The sequence below is a fragment of the Anabas testudineus genome, chromosome 15 (assembly GCF_900324465.2).
Source record: "Anabas testudineus chromosome 15, fAnaTes1.2, whole genome shotgun sequence".
In the NCBI taxonomy this organism is placed as follows: Eukaryota; Metazoa; Chordata; class Actinopteri; order Anabantiformes; family Anabantidae; genus Anabas; species Anabas testudineus.
The window spans coordinates 16,024,155-16,045,762 of record NC_046624.1 but is presented as its reverse complement, the minus strand read 5'-3'; the positions used below and the strand labels follow the sequence as shown (position 1 = coordinate 16,045,762).

At 40.5% G+C, this 21,608-nt stretch overlaps 1 protein-coding gene across 11 annotated transcripts in view; it reads left to right on the top strand.

The window, feature by feature from the left end:
- The first annotated feature begins 7,823 nt into the window (after window positions 1-7,823).
- The window catches only part of LOC113159887 (calcium/calmodulin-dependent protein kinase type II subunit gamma-like), a 50,590-nt gene continuing 36,805 nt past the window's right edge, over window positions 7,824-21,608 (top strand). For all 11 annotated transcript variants that reach the window (XM_026356870.1, XM_026356864.1, XM_026356868.1 and 8 more), the window contains exons 1-2: window positions 7,824-7,957; window positions 8,787-8,881. In XM_026356870.1, the coding sequence (XP_026212655.1) occupies window positions 7,893-7,957; window positions 8,787-8,881 (160 nt within the window). In that variant the 5' untranslated portion in view covers window positions 7,824-7,892. The remainder of the gene's footprint in view (window positions 7,958-8,786; window positions 8,882-21,608) is intronic.

Sequence of the window (21,608 nt, the reverse complement as noted above, 5' to 3'; positions counted from 1 at the left end):
AGTTTGCAATTTGCAGCTTTTATGATGGATCTCTTTCTAATGTAGTTGCAGGGGAGGAAAGGGTGTAAAATATATAAAACAATGTTCGTACTACTTTCTGACAATTTCTAAAGGGTTTAATAAATGTCTTTATTAATGCTTCAAGGTCATGTACTGATGCTTAAAAGATCAGTTATTAGCCATTTTTGGAGCAACATGTGGGTTGCTAAAGCACAACACTTTGCTTGTCTTTGACAAAAAAATTAACTGTCTTTTAGTCTCCTGTGTGAAAGTCATGGCCACTACATACATGACAACGGACTTTAGGGACTGAGGAGGCCACAGTTTAGTCTCATGTTGTCTGAATAGGTGCGATGTATGTACCTGCGGGTGAAGTTGTTGCTGTGCTGCAGATGTAGCTTGAGGTATTACTGCTTGGTCTTATATAACATGTATCACATAGCTTCAGAGTAGTTAGGTGTGGATGTCAGCAGTAATCCCACACACAGTATCAACAGGGCTATAGATTTCTCCCCAGTGGCCTGATAATGAATATTCAACTGTCCTCCCTCACCATTTTCCCCCTCTGGTCAACTCTCACACTTGCCTCCTCCTCCTCCCTCTTCATCACCCTCCCTCCCTCTGTTTGTCCCTCAGCTCTTTGCTAATTCCCTCTGCAAACCACCCCCTTGTCTTTCTTTCTCATTTTGCTCCTCATCCCACTCACTTGTTTGTGCTCATTTGGAAGATCGAGTTAGAAGCATTAGCCGCGCTTTGCTCAGAGCTCTGTGGTGTACAGTATATAAAAGAGTGGAGGAGGGAAGAGAGACTCCGGGGGCTACAGGGGCTTGTCATGTCTGAAGTGCTTGTAGATCAGATTAAAATGTCTTGTTTAGTGAGAAAGCTCACTGGATATATAACATACACCAGCATACACAACACACTGACTAGTCAAGGGACAAACCAATTCTCTTTATCCTTACAATCAAGGTTTAAAGATGAAGGCAAGAGATAATTATATATTATATTATACTTAACATATAGTGGTATTTAACAGATACTAATACTACTACTACAGCTGCTGCTGATGCTACTAATATTAACACTAAATATTGAAGGTATCTTCTGTATTTTGACAATGAAATTAATTAATAGTTATTTTAGACGTATGTGAATTCAGTTTGCTTTCCTTACTGTGTCATCTCTTTTTTACAGTAACTCTTAATAATGGATTCTCTTTTCTTTTGTTTCTTTCTTTTTCTAATCACTATCATTATACAGTGACAGGAAAAAGTATGCCAGAGGAATTTTTGCTTGAGGTTATTTCTGTCAAAGGTGGTTCAACCAGTTATTAAAAAACAGCTTCACCTACTTTTTTCCACCGTCACTTTGTATGTTTAATGTTTGTGTTCAATAAAGACATGAAGGATCATGACTGTATGTATTTTACCAGCTTAGAAATGTTCTGTTTGTTTGTGACTATGGTGAAGATCAGATCACATTTCAGGACCAATTTATCCAGAAAACCAGGAAATTGTTTGTTTTGCATTTTTATTACATTATAATTTAGCAGATGGTACGATCCAAATCACAGAAATAGTCATGATGATGATACATTATGATGATGTCAGTCCAACTTCATGACCAGAACTTTTGTCAGACAAGTTAAGTATTAACCTGTCAATACTAAAATCACCAATCTTAACGTCCATTAGTACATTTTCACAAAGATTGTGACTGACTATTAAAGAGCTTTGTCCTTTTTAAAGTCACACTCTTTAACACCACGTTCATGCTGCAATGCAAAAAGCGAGGGGCTGGTGTTTAGGAAAGCACTTTGTGGCTTGTGCATCATTGTCTCTGGGTGTCTGCTAAGACAAGTGTGTACCTGAGTGCAGTGGTGCAAGATAACAGCTTAACAGGCGTGGCATGTACTATAGGAAGTACACAAAATAATAAAAAATATGCCATCAGAAGCTACTTTGAATTTACTGACTCACAATTGTCAATGCAGCAATTTGTTTTATGAGGCAGGTGCACTTCCCATAGGTGTTTTCAAATCAAAAAGGTAGACTTAGAAAGATGGAGGTATGTTTGTTGCACAGACTAAAGACAGAGCAACCGCTGCAAATGCAGGTTTATTCAATTTTGCACACTAGCCTCAAATATTATGACATTTCCCAAACACACAGAGAGAAGCTGTATCAGCACAGAGGAGCAGCATTTGAAATGTGGAGTTAGTCAGCAGGAAGAGAAAGTTAACAGAGAAGAACTGAATCATCATCTCAGTGAGATAACTGTAACATAACCACAGAATTAAACTTACCGATGGCTTTTTAATGTTAAATCTGGTAAAAATCTAAACTATCAGGACACCGTCTCATAAAGAATAGTTTGTGTAGAGGCTTAAATGAAGACAAAAATCAAACAGCTCAAATAGGACGCTTGGTTTTATTATTATATGTCAGGTAAGAAGTGGTCAGAAGTGATCAGATTCACTTTCTGTCATTTGCTTTACCAGTGCATTGGTATTTTTGGCGCACACTGTAAACCCATGACTGGCAACCTGACAAAGTTAAAACCTCTTTAGTGTAAAATATTCAGTTTTTGTTTTCAATAGTGAAGCACTGTCCACAGATATTACAGACAGATTTTTATGGAGGATGTTCATTTGATTAGTTTGACAGTCACTGATGAATCCTTGTATTAATGCTGAATTAACTTTGGACCTCATTTTTAACAAGGACCTTAAATGAAACCAATTTTTGAACACATTTTTTTTCATGGCCAATATAAAAAAGAGTAGAGATGTTTTAATCTGTATTAATCAGAAACTATTGTTTTTATGACAAACCTGAAATATGTGAATCTATCCTTTAACTACTGTCTTACAGAGCAGCATGCTTTCTAATCTCAATAAATATCCATTTGCACAGAGTTCATGAAGGTTCTTCCTTTACATGGGTACACAGACAAAAACACACCATTAAAACTAGACTCCGGTGATGAGATTTGATGAGACTGCTTTGGGTAACATTAGAATAGTTGCTCAGAGGCCTTCAGAGTCCCACACATGTGAGAAACTGGTGAAAACAATCGTTAGATGCCCACACATTTGATTCCCAGTATACTGTCATGGCCTGCAGAAATAAGGCACCGTCAGATGATATAAATCATGGAGGAGGTGAGACACAAACACACACACACACACACACACACACACACACACACACACACACACACACACACACACACAAACACACAATGCTATCCAGTATGTGGGAGGGAGCTGTCACAGTCACTGTTGGATAATCAGTTGAAGGTAAGGTTAACTTCAGAAGAATCTCTGGCAAAGTTGGGGAGTCAAACACACAGTAAGAGGCTTGTGATACCGTTTTAAAATACAAGTTTTTATTTTCTTTTAAAGCGCGCTGTCTTCTTGACGCGGCTAATTGTTCCATGCTGAATGTAATGCAGCCCTGTCTTAATGCTCATTCAGAAAGACACAGCAACGGCTGGATTGGGACACATTAGCTAGTCTCTTACACCATAAATTGCCCGGTGAGCACTCAAATAGCTCTAATGTACCATTAATTTCTTATTTGGGACAATGTGACGATTTAGCAATTGACAACAAAAGGTGGTTTAGTGTCTATGACAGAATGTTTCCAAGGAAGCTGCTCAGGTTAAAAACATTTACTGGATGAGATCCAACACGCAGTTTTAGCACAACTCGACAGCAGATAGGAAAGTTTGACCCCTGGGTGTTGTGTGTCACACACACACACACACACACACCTCCAAACCATAAAAGTGTTATGAGGTGTTGTGGTCAGTGGAAGAGGAGAGTCTCTTCAAAGACACCCAGAGCAGCCAGGAGTCAAGTTGAAAACATTCTTGTTGAATGAGTCACTCTTTGTGCCCCATGGCTCCATAACACCACGGTGTCATCAGTTCAAGGAGCTTTAGGCTTTACAGCATATTGAACTGAGAGACACACTTTGTGCACCTTGAAGTACTGCTTTAAATACTTTAAATACTACCCTGTGTCACGCCATGTACTGCAACAGTGTGACGTGACTTAATGCGTGTTAAGATCCAGACCTACAGTAATAGGAGGAAATACTGCTAAATACTCAGTCATTTGTAGCATGTATCTCCATGCGTGACTCTGTCTTTCATGCTGCAGACTCCCGTTCTCGTCAACTTGCCTGTACCTGTAACCAGTTGACTCCACCCGCCTGCCTAACTTATTTTGTAATGAAGCCACTTCACTGCATCTGCTTGCCTGCATTCCTGACTTTACGCCCTCTCTGCTTTAAAACCTCACGTTATGCAAAATAACTCCTTTCAGAGTGTTAAATTATAGAGGCCTAAAGGTCAGGAAAGAATGTCTTCATAGAATCATATACACACAAGATAATAGTTTGTCCACACAAAGGTATTATTGAGAAAAGATACAAGATAAATAATAAACAACATATAGTTTATGACATTTAACATGTCTAAAACATTGGAAATACATTTTAAAATGGTTGTAATAGTACGTAAATAATAGCACACATGCACAAAGAGTAGGGACTGCTCCACTGTTACCACCCACACTTCAACCTGCCACTGCACAGTCTGTTCTGACGGGCGCATAACAGAGAAACACAGCAATTCAGCAATTAATACGACAGTACCTCTGCACCCTTGCTAATTAGACCTTCATATCAGAGCAGTTCCCTGTAATTATGGTAGAAAGTGGTCGCACTGCTGCTGTGTTCACTGCAAACATTCATTAATCTCCAGCAATGCTCTCTAAACACTTCTAGGTATTCACTCACAGTTCAGGGCATAGCAGATAAAAAAGGAACGATGTACAAGTTTACACAAACAGAAAATATAAAACACACCGTTTTATTCAGAGCAGAGCTCGGTCCATCATTCTGGGATTAAATAATAATTGTGAAGTGTTTGTGAAGTCACTCAGTTTTGTTTTATAAATAAAAATGTATATCGACCTTTCTGTACGGTTGTCCGTGGCATCTTTCAGTAACGTTGACAACAGGAGACAGAACCAAAACACAGACACACACGCAGAGAAGGACGGTTTAAGGATGACTTATTGAGGAAGGGTGGAACGGTTGCATACTTGAACAGACAAACAGGCAGAAACAACAGGACCACAGTGGCTTCATAGAAGCAAAGATACTAGAGAAGGAGTAAATTGCTTTCTATTTATAGAAAATGACTGAACTGAAAACAGCTGTGGTGAACAGTGGCTAATCTTCAGGTGGGGAAAATGGTGCGACGGTGGACACGTGAGAAATGACAGCTCTGCGGTCCCACTAAACATCACCATCGCAGAGAAGATCTGAGGTGATGATGATGATGATGCGCTGTGAGCTGCTGCCATGTGGTCAAACTGAAGATCTTAATCAGCTGCAGGAAGTGAACCTCAACATGTAGCACCATGAGTACATAGAGAAGACTGAGACAGACCACGCGGTCTGTGGTCACCAGCAGTTTAGAGATTTATGAATGATTATACATTTTGCTGTTGCACATACATGTACAGTCCCCTCCGTGGGTATTGGAACATTTGTTGCTGTACATACTACGACTTTTGGTGAAGTCGAGTTGAGTTGACAGTGTGTTTTGGATCATTGTGTTGCTGCATGAGGTTTTTTAGCTAATTCCATAATCTTGTATAAGCTATATCTGCATACAATGTTTGTGCAAGTGTGCAGTTACAAAAGGTCTCACTTACTGAGTCTTCCATAGACTGCTCTTTGGTTTTCATGTGTACAGAGAATGTGCAAAGAGTTTACAGGCTTTTTTTTAACGGAAATGATGTTGGTGAGAGAGAAGTGAGAATTACTCAAAGTGGTTGGGTGCTGAAACTAAACAGTGAAGTGAAAGACACTGAAACACTCTGTAGAGCTGAGAGGAAGTGCAGAGTTGGGCATTAAAAGTGCTGCAGTCATTTGACTAATTTTAAAAATATAAAATACTGTAGTAGTAGAGACTACTAACTACGCAGCATTTTTTAAAACACAACTTTCCTGCACCTTGCAATGGGAACACTGTGTTATAAAGGCTACGTCTGCCTTAAAGTCCTTTCAGTATAATGACACTAACCCACTCACATTTAAAGTACTGTCCTTTATTTTGTTTTAAACTGAATTTGATTGAGTCTGAAGAAACCTCATAAAAGCTCAGATAAATCTTTCTAGTGCAGCAGACCATTAATTAACAGTGTCTCCTATAAGATCATACCCCATCTTAAGAACTCACAAACTGCCTTTGAGCCAGATTGAAGCTCAGAACGGATCCCTCCCCCTGGTCTGGATGATGAACTAGATACAAGCAGCAAGACAACACATTTATGATGCATTAGAATTAAAAGCACTAATTGCACAAGTAGTGAGCGTGAAGGAGGTTGGATATGGACGGTGTGGATGCAGGGCCACACAGAAGTAGCCCTCTTGCCAGTATGTTTTCACACCTAGAGCACCGAGGAAGTTGTGCTTTCACTCCTCTTTGTTGTTTGTCTGTTAGCAGGGCCACTCAAAGGGTTCTCTTCGACACTCTTGACAGGATACACTTTTCAAACCTTTTAACGTGTCTAGGCAGAGGTTGATGTTCTGCTAAGCATCCGTCTAATTGCTAATGGTTAAAGCCAGTGTGCATTTATCTCCCTCATCTCCTCGCTTGCTGTTGCAGCTTTGAACCTTTCCATAAAACAAGTTGTGACGTCCTCAATATTCAGTTTCTTTCTCTATTTGTTTTCTTAATGGTCAGTCTGCACAAAGGAAACACACATTTCTACCACAGGTTAGAGTTTTTCAAATGATTTCTATCAACTACAGATGAAGCTGCGTGTGATTTAGAAACATATTCATAGTAGAAGGTGTAAAGATTTAGAGGGATTCCGCTCAAACAATGGCACAGTGCACAGTGGGCACGCAGCTCATCGCTTTGTGCCAATATTAAAATATTGCGGCATCACATCTCACTACAGGAGGTTGTCGCCCGAAGATGCCCCAAAATCACCTGATCAGCTGTTCTGGTGTCAGCTTTATCTTCGTGTGTTCAAACTGAAGGTGGAAAGGGAGACATGGTGAATCTGAACCTGGATCTGCAGCCCCTGATTCACCACTAAAGATCTCGCGTGGCTTGCATCCCACCTCCACCACAACCTCCAGAGAGGAGAAGGCAGACAGAGGTCTCACTCTGTTCTTTATTTCTGATTATACAAAACAAAGTATTATTTTATCAGTCACAACAAAAACCAGCTGCAGTTTAGAGCTGAAATGATTAGTTGATTGATTTATTCATTTATACATTGAAAATTAAACACGCCTGATAGCTGATTATTTTTAAAGGAACAATGCCAACACTTGTTTGGTAACGATAGACATACTTGGTAGTTTCACATTTTTCTGTGAGAGTGAAAGCTTTTTTTATGCCTATTAAATTTGTTATAACATTATTACAGAGTGAAGGTGTCTGTAGCACAGAGCCACTGAAATGCAGTCAGCATCCAACCAGAAGAGCAAAGAAGCATCTCTGAACAGAACTAGTCAGATACAGCACATGCATGTGTGCAGTGGAGAATGCAAGGTGTCATTTATGACATAATAAATATATTTTATACACCTACACACAGCTAGTTGTGCACAGAGCATCACCCCAGTCATCGTCAGTGCCAGTTTTCACTCGCACTTCCTTTAAGATTTCAATCACACAGTGATGCATCCTCTTTATAGAGGATCTTTGTTACTACAGCTCGGCTCCCCCCCCCCCGCCCTCTCCTCCCCCTCTCCTCCCCCTCTCCTCCCCCTCCCACTCCCTGCTCCTCTCGCTCAGCTCGAGCCTGTCTTCCCCCTCTCTGCTACACGAGTTGTCCCCTCGCTGCAGACAGCATGGCCTCGGTGGTGACCTCCACCCGATTCACGGACGAATATCAGCTGTACGAGGAGCTCGGAAAGTAAGTGAGCGTCTCCTCCGCTGCCGCTGCTCTTGTTGCATTCATTCTATGTGTGTGTGTGTGTGTGTGTGTGTTTGCACGCTTCCCTCCTCTCTGCTGCTGCCATTGTGTGCGCGTTTACTTCAGCGTTGACAAGGCAGGAGCGGGGCTGTCAAAGAGACAGGGACGGGAAGGAGAGGCTGCCATGCAGGCTGATGTTGGCTCCACGGAGGCTCGCGTTGAGTCCTCACTGTGGATTTAAAGGTGCATCGCCACACTGTAGCTCCATTTGTAGCCCAACAAGGTGGGAAAACATCCGCCTGTGGGACCAACTTGTTTGTCAATTCGCCTGCTGTTGCTGCGAGTGGCATCTCCATGCTGCTGCTGCTGCTGCTGCTGCTGCTGCTGCTCAGTCATTCAGCTGTGTTTTTGTGCATTCCTAAGCAGGCTGCAGAGCTACTGTGTATGTCAAGCCTATAAATAAATAAATAAATAAAAATAAAGGAAGGCTGTGATGGTTTCACACTACTGTATTCAGGATTTAAACATTAAAAGGACACTTATTATTGTTAGTGTGCAGAAATGCAGCTACACTGATGAGACGCATTCACCTTTCAGTGGCTTCTCCTGCAGCCCTGCTCACATTTCTACCTGTGAGCTAATGACTCTTCCCCCTCCTCTGTCACGCACTAGTGGCCAGGACCTCTTCTCACATCTGAAACGCAGAATATCAGACGGTTTGAATTATGCATGTGACTTCCTTTCGCCTCTCTTCACGTGTGTGTGATTCGTGCATGCTCTACAAGTTTCACTGATCCATCATCTGAGTTATCGATTTGTTCTGCTCCAGGGGTGCCTTCTCGATCGTACGCCGATGTGTCAAGAAGTCCACGGGCCAGGAGTATGCTGCTAAAATTATTAACACAAAGAAGCTCTCAGCCAGAGGTAAGTGCAGCGCGTGTGCATTGTGTGGATTCGCTTTACAGTCAAGGAGCAAGATGACTTTATGCAAAGTGAAAGCTGACAACAGTAGGCTGCTGTCCACGCTGCTGTAACTGCTCAGCCAAGTCAGTTCGGCTGCAGGCGCGTTGGTTTATTTCCTTAAGAGCAGTGAGCCAGGCGTTCTGTCCCATCCTTGTCAGCCGAGATTCCTGAAAAGCTGGAGGCCACTTGGCAGAGCGGTGCTGCTGCAGTTGGAGGTTTTCAGCGAGGTTCAGTGAACTTCAGCAGTTGTCTGCAACCATTTTTGGTTTGTTATGGTTACAGCTAATCTCTCACAAAGGATTGGATGTGCACCAGCTTGACCTTTAGCTGAAAATATCCTCCAGTCTTACATCAGCCCTTTAGATCATAGTTTGAGTTCACAGAACCAGCGACTCGGGCCTTAGTTTCATAGTTAAGATTAGGGTTAGGTTTGGTTTGAACTAACTTTCATAACTCAGAATTCACCCTGCTGGGTACTTGACGCCTTAACATCGCTTAAAACACGTCAAACAGAGCACGAGGCACGAGCAGTCATGTAATCAGACAGGTTTTCAACAAGCCCTCAGATGTGTGGAGTTTACAGAGCTGAGCCTCGTTTTCCAGATCATAAATATCTCCATTTTTACGAAGGAAGGTGAGGGTTAGCATCTTTACTTTAACATGAAAGAAACCTGGAAGAAAAGCTTAAAAACCACATTGAAATCCTGCTAAATTACCTTTGCCATGGATTTGTCTTTCTGGAAAACACGTGAAAACAGCTCCAGTGATAAAACAAGTGGCATATATTGGGGTTAGGTTTCCTGTCCAGTGGTGGATTGTTACCAGTTCGAGCTGTCAATCAAGTTTGATTTAATCAAACTCAGCTCACATAGCCTTTTTTAAAATGCAAGAATATTAATAGAAGGTGATGATCGAAGCAGTTGCTGTATAATTATCGTTGTTAGCCCTCCTCGTGTGTGTTTTCTTGCCCTGCTTGCTATTTCAGCACACATGGTAACGAGAAGCTAACATTACAAAGCAGTTGTGTTTTTCCAGCCTGTTGCACAGAATAAGTTGAATTCTCAACTGGAGTCTTTTCCACTTGTATTGGGAACAATTCAGGTTTTCAGGATCTGTCACTTCTCTATTTCTCATGGTTTCTATAATGTGAATGAGCTGTTGTCTGATCCAACTGAGCGCTCAGTGCGACACTATGAGTGTGTTCACATGCAGCAGTTTAACACATTGACACAGCTCCACCTGTACTTCAGTACAGTAGTATCTCACTGTCCTGCCAGTTACAACACGCATGTCTTCTGCCGTGTAGTTAAAGCCAGGAACTTCTGTTGACTGTGTTGTGTACTCGTGTATCCGTCTCCGTCTCTTTCTGTATCTCTTCTTGTCTTTGTGTGCAACAGTGTTTTTGTGCATGTGCTGCATATTTGTCCAAATAAGCATCAGACCAGGCCACAAAAGGTTGAGTGATGATGCGAGCTGCAGATCAGGGCCTGTTCTGGACTGATTGGGCTGCTCTTTTTCCCAGGGGATGCAGGCTGAATTGCTCTGTCTCCCCCTCTCTGCCTCCCTTTCTGTCTCTCTGAAATGTCCCCACCCATGTAGTTCTCTTTCCTTTTTAATGTTGTTTTCTCTCGTTGCTCATCACCCTCCCTTCATGTTTTTTTGTGTGAACAAAAGATTGATTTGAGGAAAGGTCTTGGAAATCTTAACAGATTTAATACATTTGATCTGTGTGTGTGTGTGTGTGTGTGTGTGTGTGGGTGTGTGTGTCGAGGGCTGTCTTGGCTGTGGTCTGGAGCTAGTAACCCGGCAACAGCAGGGGTGAAACTCTTCATCCCGTAGGCTGTCTGGCAGAGAGACCTCTTTCTGTGTGTTTGTTTGTGCCGTGGTCACAATTATCACACAAACACAGAGACAACTGCTCTTTTCTCACAAACACTGTTGCACACACATCGAACTGTACGCATACAAGGCCTGACTCTACAGTTTCTCAGAGTGAAACACACACATTAGTCTCCTCCAGTGCGCATTACCCTTAATCAGAGTCGAAATGCTCTGGCACTGCCAATGTGTTTTTCACAGAAGGAGCATGTTCTCCCTGCCTCAACCCTCAACTCCACGCACACACTGAAAGAAAGCATAGAGTAACGTGTCACAGGAATCTTGTATCAGCTTTGACCCACCATTCTTTCCATAGCTTTGCATTTACAGTCTTCTCAGTCCACTAAATGTGCCTCCATTACATTTGAGCGACAGAGCAAAGCGTTTGATAATTTAATTTAGTCAGTTTCCACAGTTTGATTTAAGTCTAGTGTCTTTCTGTACCAGACATTCAGTGGTGACGGACTGAGCTATGTTGCTCCAGTTTTTTTCCGACTTGTAAAAACATAGAAAGTTCCCATGCATCGCGACGTACTGCTCTGTGACCAATTTCCCCAAATTTGCATGCAACCTGTGATGTGCAACATAAGAGGATTTCCTATCATGTTCATTTTGACACTTCTTGCTAATGGAAACAAACACCGCAGTTGTGACTTGTGCATCAGCATGTGAGAGGCCTGTGGGACCTGCCAGTGATTGGTGGAACAGGGTGCTATATTTAAGTAGCGCTCACAAATTGCTTTTGTGAAATGAGCTCCTGATCAATTAAGTGACACTATGATGTGGTGATTGATTAATCTCGATTCAGCCTGTGTCATTATTTATTTAGATGCTTGATGGTGACCCTCCACTATAATAAACTTCATGTAAGAGAAGGGTTTTGATAATATAGCTGTTATTCTTGTAAACTGTTGGCTTGTTTGTAACCTTGGCAGTTCATCTGATTTGGAGCTGCAATAATCAGTCAATTATTTTCAGTCAATCAACAGAAAAATAATTGACAGCAGTTTTATTAATTTGTTGCTTTCAGTTATTTTTTAAGTGGTAAAATAACAAAATTCTCTGGTTTCAGCTTCTTTAAAGTGAATCATTTCAGGTTTGGGAGCCTTCTGTAGTAATAAATGTAATATGTTTGACTTTTAGATGGTTTATAGGACAAAATGCCACATTTAAAGACATCACGTAATTCATAGATTGCTAATATCTTGACCTAACGACTAATCTTTTAAATGAGAAAATGATCCACACATAAAACATTTATCCCTGGCAGCCATAATTAGAGCTGTAGCTTCAGTGTCCTGCTGTTTGAAAATCTTCAGCTGTACGTTAACAAATCCACAAATACTGTGTGCTCAGTCTGATCTCTGCTCCTGTGTTCTCTGTTGGTCTTTGCAAACACTGAACACACACACTTTTGGCTTTAGTGGTTAGGTGTCTGGGGAAGTTTGGTGTATCGCATGTACGTGTGCGGTGTGTTTTTGTGCTTGCGTGCGTGTGAGTGTGTGCAGGATTAACTACTGTTCTCTGCGGCTCAGGGAGGGCACGTTAGCTGGCAGTCAGGCCGGTGATTAGGGCCGGGTTGTTTAGTGTCATGTGCATGTGCACAGTTGCTCAAGTGCTGATACTCACACATTCACACGTGGTCGGGCGCTTCCACTGACATTCACACACATGTGCATCAACACAGACACAAATTAAAAATGCGCTCTGTCTAGTTGTCTTCTTATAATTTTAATTTCTCTGGCGAAGAGTACGATTTCTTTTGGATAGGCTGTCTCCTTAATAGTATCTGTCTTTATTGCCAAAATTAGTTTTATGAATTTGACACTGATGCATGTTGCTCGTTGATGTCTGGATTTGCTTCTGTTGAGGCTATTTTCACTATGGCTAAACTTGTTTGTGTCTTGAACTTTTTTCCTCCACTTTCACACACTTCCCCTATAGGCAGGGGCGTGCTGAGTCTGCATGTGAACTCTGTGGTGACACTTCTCTGATTATTTAGAATCTGTAGAGTTTATTAAAACTGCTTTAATCGCAGCTTCAATTGCACCTGACTTTCCCTCTGGGGATTAATAAAATGTATCTTACCTTAAAAAAACACAAAAATCCAATATCTCCCTTGAACAAGCAGTGGGAGACAGTGGATAATATTACAATGGATTGCAGTCTCAAACTGATCCAGTTCTGCAGATGTGTTGTTCAGACCTCTTATCATACTCAGGAATAGCAGGTGTGTAAAATTAACTTGAGTTTAATATTGAAACCGTAAGCTGTAACTCTACGTGATAAAAAGCGTGGGAAGCAGAAGTTGGCAAGGGAAGTGTGGTCATCACCTAGTGACTTTTAAGTGGTCGAGGGCTCCCACATTTGTGCATCTGATGAAAAGGGGAGATGGATTTGTGTGGAGCCATCTGAAATGTCTGTAAGGTTTGAATCTCAGTAGGTAGATAGAAAAATAAAAAGTAGTATAGAAGATATATCACTTATCTTTTCAGACAGAGGTCTGATGTTGCTTTGCAAAACATCTACACGTATAAAGGAAGTCAGCATTCGCTTTTGCCTGCTCAGCTTTTGTCTGCAGCCGTTTTTGGGGCTCTCTGTCATCACCGTGCTTCTGCTTTCACTGTGATTATGGATGATGTTGCAGAAAAGCTCTTTCTGACATCCACCCCATTGCGTTTATTTGATGGCACTTTAATGTGTCGGCCCTCTATTGGAATAAGTGATAAGTCGCTAATACGTAAAGGTCATCGGAGCAATCGCACTTGGTCAGATCTATTAACGCTGAATGCCAGACAATGAATAAAAACTGAGTGTCATTAGAAACAAGCAGGACAATCTCATTGTAATAAATGTATCTCAGTCCATATAGATCATGTACAGACAAATAAAAACAGTTTAGTAAATGAGGAAACTCTGAGAGGAGATTCTTGTTGGATCTGGTCAACCTTAAAACCCTTTCCCTTTGCGATGTAACTGAAGTAAATCAACCACAACAGTAAAACATTTATCAGCTCTTTTATTGCAAGAGGGCCAAACACTTTACGATTCCAGCTTCTCAAAAACTATCTTGTAAACGTTAAAAAGACAAACGGGCAATCCATCATAGAAAGGAAATAATGATCAGGTGATTAATCCATAATGAATATTTACTGTGTGATTAGTTGCAGTCCATGAACTACAGCATACACCTCAATGGCATGAGCAAAAATAATCTAGTGATGTAATATCTATTAAAGCAGTCACAGGTGCCATTTCACTGCATTGATTACTATTTACAGTGTCGTACTCAACCTCAGTGTCTCCTCCACTACTGGTCACGACTGAACAAAACTATGGGAAACAACACACATAGATGATCTCAGCTTAGTACATTAAACACGACTTCCTGCACTTGGAGATGTTTCTGCACTGAGTCATATGGGGCTTTAATTCAGTGATGTCAAAACAGGTATTTCTGCTTGGACAGGTAATGGAAACACCAGCTGTGACACAACTTATTGGGGCTGTGGTTAGAAGTGCAACATGCTTAAAGCTTTAAGGAGTAGTGCAGCAGCAGTTGAGGTTGTTAATAGACATAAATGTAGTTTTATTTACTAATACTACTAATTTTACCTACAGTAGTCTTTTCGCCTCTGTAGATTCAGCATGAACTCAACGCAGGAGACAGAGATACTTGATATTTTAAGTAAAATAATATTAGATAAAATCATCAGACACGTTTTAGACACACATAGAAACACTGTTTGGTGTCATTTATCGTGACACTTCATTTTATTTTTAGCTACAATTATGGCTTACATATTGTGCTGAACTGTGAAGTCAGTGTATTTTTACTCTGTTATTAGGTAAGGCCTTGTGATGTCACAGAACGAGAGGAGGGAGACGGAGAGGCAGAGGCTGGCAGCACTCGTTCCACTGTTGAATTATTGAGGTGCAAGGCAGCTCTGCTCTCACTGAACACACAAGACAAGAGCTGATGAGTGGACCCTCACCACTCCTTTTCTCTGCATCCTTTCTCCATAAGATTTTCTTTCACGTGTCTCGTGTTTCACTGCCTTCACCCCTCTTTTTTTATTTTGCCTCTTCTTCCTCCCTCTTCTTCGCTCTCTGCAAGCATGCCGCATCGCAAGCCATGCAGGCAGATGACGTGTACGTGTGTGTTTTCTTTTTTTTTCTTTTTTGTGGGGTTCTAGTGCACTCGCTGGAGGCTGATTGGCGGAGGGCAGATAAACGTAGCAGCGCTGCACAGTGAATGTTTAATGGGACCAACTGTGAATATTTGATGAGAGCGAGCAAGTGAGGGAGTCATATGTAGAAAGAGAAAGATGTAGATATAGAAAATGGATAATGAGACATTCTGGGTTGTGCACAAGCAAAAATAAAGCATTTTAATGCATGCATGGTGCAAAACCTTCGTCTGTTGTTATCGGTGATTGGACAGAGGACAGTCAGTCACTGAGTCAGTCACTGAGTGAGGTTCAGCATCTTTTCCCTTCACACTCCTCCTGTCATATTCGTCCTGCCCTCTTATTCTCTGCCCATAATTATCCCTCCTGTACGAAGGATATGGCATCATGTGGAAACCAATTTTAATAAAACTTTAATTTGCTGTATGTGCTGGACAAAACTGATGTGTCACAAGATGTTGAATTTACTTGAAGTCTGTAGAACTGCAATAGACAATATGAAACTTAATAAAAAATACTGAAACAGAGGCTGCTCCTAACATTTATCATGTTTAGTATTTTATCAGTTAACCATTTTAGCCCTAAACTAGTAAAATAAATAAAAGATAAACAGTAAAGCAAGTTTCCCACAGCCCAGTTGATGTATTATTTATTGTATCCTGGTGAAAACCAAGAAAGATTGGGATGTTGATTTATGTCTCCAAGTCTTGCTCCAGTGGTTTTACTGGCTTTATAACAGATAATACACATTCCTTATCTAAATGATGGTCGTGACTTGTGAGCGGTTCACTTATAGCTAAGATTAGTCAAGCTGCTGGAAACACCTGCACAGCTGCGACAGCTGTCTCAGTGAGCCACAAATGCTGTAGCACCAACTTTATCAGTCCCAGAAATTGTTTTTCAGCCACTGGTTTAATGCATCTGTCCTTAGAGCAAGAGCTGTTCAGCTTCTGTTCATCAGCTCCAAAGCTACAGCTGTGTCTTTTCTTCACTCAGCTCCAGATTACTGCTAGTTCAGCAGTAATCAATTAATCAATTCAATGAGAAGATTAGATTTTTAGTTGCAAACCTACTGGTTTCATAAACTCTGTCTGTGCTCCTCACTCCATGGAAAGCAGTGAGTTTAAAACTGATGGCTGAGCGACACTGAATTTCATTATGTTAGAGGATCTCAGGTGCGTTTTTGTGTGTGTGCATATGTGTGCTCTTCCCTGTCAGATGTAGTTACGTCAGTGTGTGTGAGTCATGGAGGAGGTCTTGTTTGCACACCCCTGTTCTGACAGTGGCAACAAATTTGTTTATGTGTGGAGACTGAAGAAAGGCGACTGAAGGCCCCACTTTACAGTGGATGACTTGAGTGATCAGATGCTCATATAAAATGTTCTCTTCTTTTACTGTTTGCAGTTTGTGAAAGGAATTAGCTTGTTTCCGATTATCTCTGTCACCAGTTGTCCTTTCTTTAAGTATGCACTAACTCGAGAAGTGTCTCTTATCGACTCAGACCTGAAACAGGTAGTTGATTAATCAGGACAAATTCTGAAAGCCAATTTAAAATATAGAAAACGGTATTATTATATTATAAATAACTATAAATATAAATATTCTTTGAGTTCTTTGAGGATTTTCTGCTTGTCCTTGTTTAAATGATGTCAGTAGATAAACCTAGGAGCTATAAACAGGTAGTAAATAATCAGGAAACGTAGACTTCACAGTCTGTTGGTTTTCCTGTGTCTGTGTTTAAAATGCATCTATGTTGTGGTAAAACTGATTCAGCTTCAGTTTCCGCTGGATTGAAGATGATCCTGATTGGCTCTCTGTCCTGTCTCACTTACTTACTCACTGCTCTAAACTTCTTAAATTGTTTAACTTCATGTGTTACCTAAAACAGGTATCGCTTGAACAGCTTCTGACATTTTAAAGACTAAATGATATTTTGAGAAAATATTTAATGTCCCCGTGTGATGAGCGGAGCCTGGGAAATATTCTGGTAGGAGAAAGCGAGGCTCTTTGGCTATACCAGGGGATAATCCATTCCTGATCGCACACTCGCTGGCATACTGTCAGTCAAGCAGCATGTCTCCATGGTAACAGTTATCTTACATGCATCCTATCCTTCACATCTGACAGCCAAGATTACATAAACTTGGTGGTCATATTCGCTGGATGTCATTTACAATGAAGAGTAACACAGTGCAGTCAGATTTATCACCCTGTGGACGCCCATTCATGCCCAACTGTCAAGCTGAAAATATGACTTTGTGTTTACTTTGGTTTTGAGGGATTTAATGTGACAAGCAGCCAGCGAAGGAAGTGCTCAGGGATTCGGTTCACACAATGGTTTTGTAGGATAAAATATATGGTGTTTGTGGAAGTGACAGAAAGTAAAACAACATGAAAATAACAAGGTGGTCGACCTCAGCTTGAGGTTGTCAAATTGAAAGTTAGTTTGTTTGTAATGTGTCTGGTGCTTATTGCCTTAAATGATGACTTACATAAATAAATATTTGCTACGTCGTGTCTCATGTACGCTCCACACAGGTGCCCCATCCTTCGCTGAAATCAAGCAGAGTTTCAGCTAAAGTCCTCAGCTGGACTCTATCCTTCACAGGTAGTGATGCTGGAGAGTGTTGGGAAAAACAGAAAAATGAAGTCAAGTGGAAAATATTATGTTTGACTTAATATTTCATTTATTTTGATGGTGCCAAAGTATACTTCATTGGTATGAGCTACATACTTCTAAACACTTCTGCCCCGTTTACCTCCCCCCATTGCATCACTCTATTGCTCTCGTTTCACTCCGTGATCTACTTTTAAAAGTTGGTTAGTTAGTTGGTTTTTTATCAAGGCGACAGACGGTTCTGTCTACATGTCACTTTGCATATCTGATCATTGGTGTAGACTTTTGACTGCTCATTTTACAATATGCAAAGTTTAATATAGCCAGAACCAGAAAACTGCACTGACATCCCGATTGGGCTCTAAACACAAAGAAACACACACAACATAGCGATCTGTGTAAATATTTGTTCACCTTTTGTTTTCATTATCTCCATTTACACTAAGCAGAAGGCTGCTATTTTCCCAAGAGGGGGATGTTTGATGAGCCGCACACAAACACACCCACAGTTGACCACACATGCACACAGTGTTCATTGTACTTACTTTCTTGGGATGCCTTGTCAGTTAAGTCTGTTTAATTGTAGTTTCACCGTAACAACTGACACCTGCCTGTGGGTTCGTGGCCTAGTCAAAAGAATTGAATTATCCCATTTTAAAGCTGCTCTGCTGCTCTAATGGTTTGTTGAAGCCCAGTAATCTTGTTCAATGGAGCCGAGTTGTGTAGCTACATCATTTGGTTGAAGCGTGTACTTCTGTTGACTGGCACTCCTCCAACACAGTTGGTGCGTTTGCGTCTGCTTCCAAGGTTACAATCAAAACAGCCTTTCATAATAAAAGCCTACTCACAGTAATGGTCCTGTTCGGGGCCTGTTGCCTTAACACACGCTTGTGCTAGTGTGAAGGCTTAAGTGGAATGAAGCAACAACCTCGACCTGATCCCAGTGGATTATATTTGCAAAATGAGCTGCCACAACGTCAGGGGAGGTTTGATGTTGTTGTTTTTTTTTTACATTGCATAATATTGTTGTCCTTAAATTGCTAATGAATCCAGTTCTCGCCAGAAAAAGTATAAACATCTTGACGAACATAAAGCCTGCACTGTGTCAGGTTAAGCATGTGTGTCAGGGCTGGTCTCAGCACATAAAGCTAGCCAGACTTGTTCTACTAAATAAATATTCAACTATTTGCTGTATAGAAATGGAGCATTCCAGACAAATGTCAAATACTTATTTGCTTAGCAAATAAGCAAGCTTAAACAACAACTTTGTTTTATTTCATTGAACAACATAATAAGAGGAAAAGAACAGAAATAAAGAGTACATACATACAGTGCATGAAACGAGCATCCAGTTTACGTGTCTGGTGCATGCACAGTCGAAGCAGACATACATTTTTAAATCTGTCCCCAACTCTCTTGGTCTTAGCGAGATGTTTAACTTTACGTCACACATACTGTATTTGCTAAGACTTAACTATACATTGAGGCCTGTAACTAACAAAATCAGTGGATTTCCTCTTTAATTCCATCAGCGAAACCTTGATTTTATAGAGTTTCTCTTTTTAACAGAAATACTGTTTTCATTCGCCAGTTATTTCCTGCTGCTTTTAAAGTCCATATAACTCTGCATGTCTTACATGTTTCACATTCAAAACCTATTGGGAAGGGCAGGGATTAGGCCTTATAAGCTGCCACAAGGCTGTTAATGTGAAACATCTGTGCAGAAAACGCTGATATGTATTTATAGCAGCTTAAATATTAAAATAAATAAACTAAGTTATGAACTAGCAACGGGATCATGCTTACTGCTTACACAGCTGTAATGCTGATACACTGTCAAATGCACTTATTATGTTGCACAGTGTGCTGCCAGAGTCACTGTGATAAGTCTAATTTACCTTTAATCTCATGTAGTATTTGTTTAGCCATAGCACAATAAAGTTGAGGTAACCTAAAGGAAGAAACAGGACTTGCAGCCATGCAAGAAACCACAGGTGGCTTTTCACTTCCACTTCTAGTTTGACACACTTTTTTTTTACAAGAGCAGGAAAACTAAGAACATTTGTTTGGGGTCAGTGGACAAAAATGATCAGATGATGATGCAGCACTAATGTCCAGGATTTTCTCAGTTAGAATTGAATAAAAAATGAAGATTGAAAGGGGATTCTTCACAACACCGATATATCTTGACTGTATATAAAATATTAATACCACCATGCTGTTGATCCTGCAGTTCAGTCCAGAGTGAAATGTGTTCTGTTGGGTGAAAAACTGCTAGACAAGCATAATCTCCTAAAGATTTATCTTTCTACTTTTGTGTGTCCTCTTCTGATCTATTGCTACCAAATAGTCATTATTTCCAACTGTCCAACACTTAGACTACCCCCTGATCAAACCATACCATCATCATTACCACACAGTCTATTTGTGCTTCACTCGTGAGTGTGCAACAGGATAATCTAATAAAGAAATCCAGTTGTTTTTGTTTTCATCACTGGTTTAAGGACTTTATGGACATGATAATGATCAATTGTGCAGCCTTAACCTAACAGATTTTACTGTGATAGTGGCCTAAATGGATCGAGGACAAACACCCTTAAAAAATAAATGTATTATGAACTAACGTGTTGTGGTCGTCAAATGAATGTCCTTATAAAGACCACTATGGTGAGTTGTCACCCAAGTAGATAGTGTGTGCTCACATTTCTGTTTGTGATGTGATGTTCTTTGACTGATGAAGGTTACAGCCCGGACAGTGGCTTAGGGACAGAGAACGAGACATCACAATCCAGTCAACACAAATGGGAGATAGTAAAACACTACAGATGCACAGCGACAGAAACACAGATGCAGGAGACCGTAGAGAGATGTTACTATGGCCTCGCTTTTGTCTTCACTACCAGTGCTGATGTTAACAACAGCGGGGCTGTGTGAGCAAGCAGCTACTGTGAATATGTTAAAGCGACTGTTATGGATAAAAAATATATATTATTATTACAGGAAGTGTAATATCAAAAGATATTTGACCAATGATGATTTACATGATTAAATAACATTAGTACAGTACTTTTACTAATAATTAAAAATGAAAAACATGATACAAACTGTTGAATAAGCCAATAATATTACATTTATAGTTGTATATAAGAAACAAACGGCACATCTTGCTGAGCTATCAGAAATTCAACTAATATTTCTGCACTGTTTCAAGGATGTTCTGTCTTCACTTCCCTCAATGCACTGTATGCAGCACATGCATTTGTATTATATTTCTTCCAAAAAATATGTTAAAAAGGTTAAATACCCTAAAATTGGTGCACTCAATAGACCAATTCATGCTTTCTGAGTGGGAATTTTTGAAATTTGCTACTAAACAAAGAATGTATTTAGTTGTACATTTGACTTGGTAGAACAGGCACTCTTCAATAATAAAAAAAGTTGTTAGCATAATTAAATAAACTAGAGTAATCAGTAGTTTTGGACCAGGCAATACCAAGAGGGGTGGATGAAGGGAAGAAGCCAGGGTGGGGTTATTAAGGGGTCACAAGAGAACAGAGGAGAGTAAACATGACAGCAAGGGCACACAGTGGTACAGAGGGGGAGAATGTGGACAAAGTCACTGAATTTAAAATTAAAATATTCATGTTAATATTAATTTAGATCAAGCTGAGTACATCATCTGTCCATGCATATTTCAGCAATACCATGCTGTTCTGACCTCTTTTTGTAAAGGTCCCAGAACAAAATAAGCTGGAAAGAACAAACTCACTCAGTTCATCAGATGCTACAACATTTACGATTCACATTATCCTGTGCTGTGCATGTATCATAAAACCCTAGGTGTATCAGTTCATTTGTGTGTCTCTTTGAATGTTGGTACTGTAGATGGTTGCATGGTTGTTGTGTAAAAGCCTTTTGGACAAATGTCAGGACCCCAAGAATAATCCCATCCCACCTTAAACCTTTGAGCACATAGCTGTTGCTGCTGTCGTCTTCCATGGTT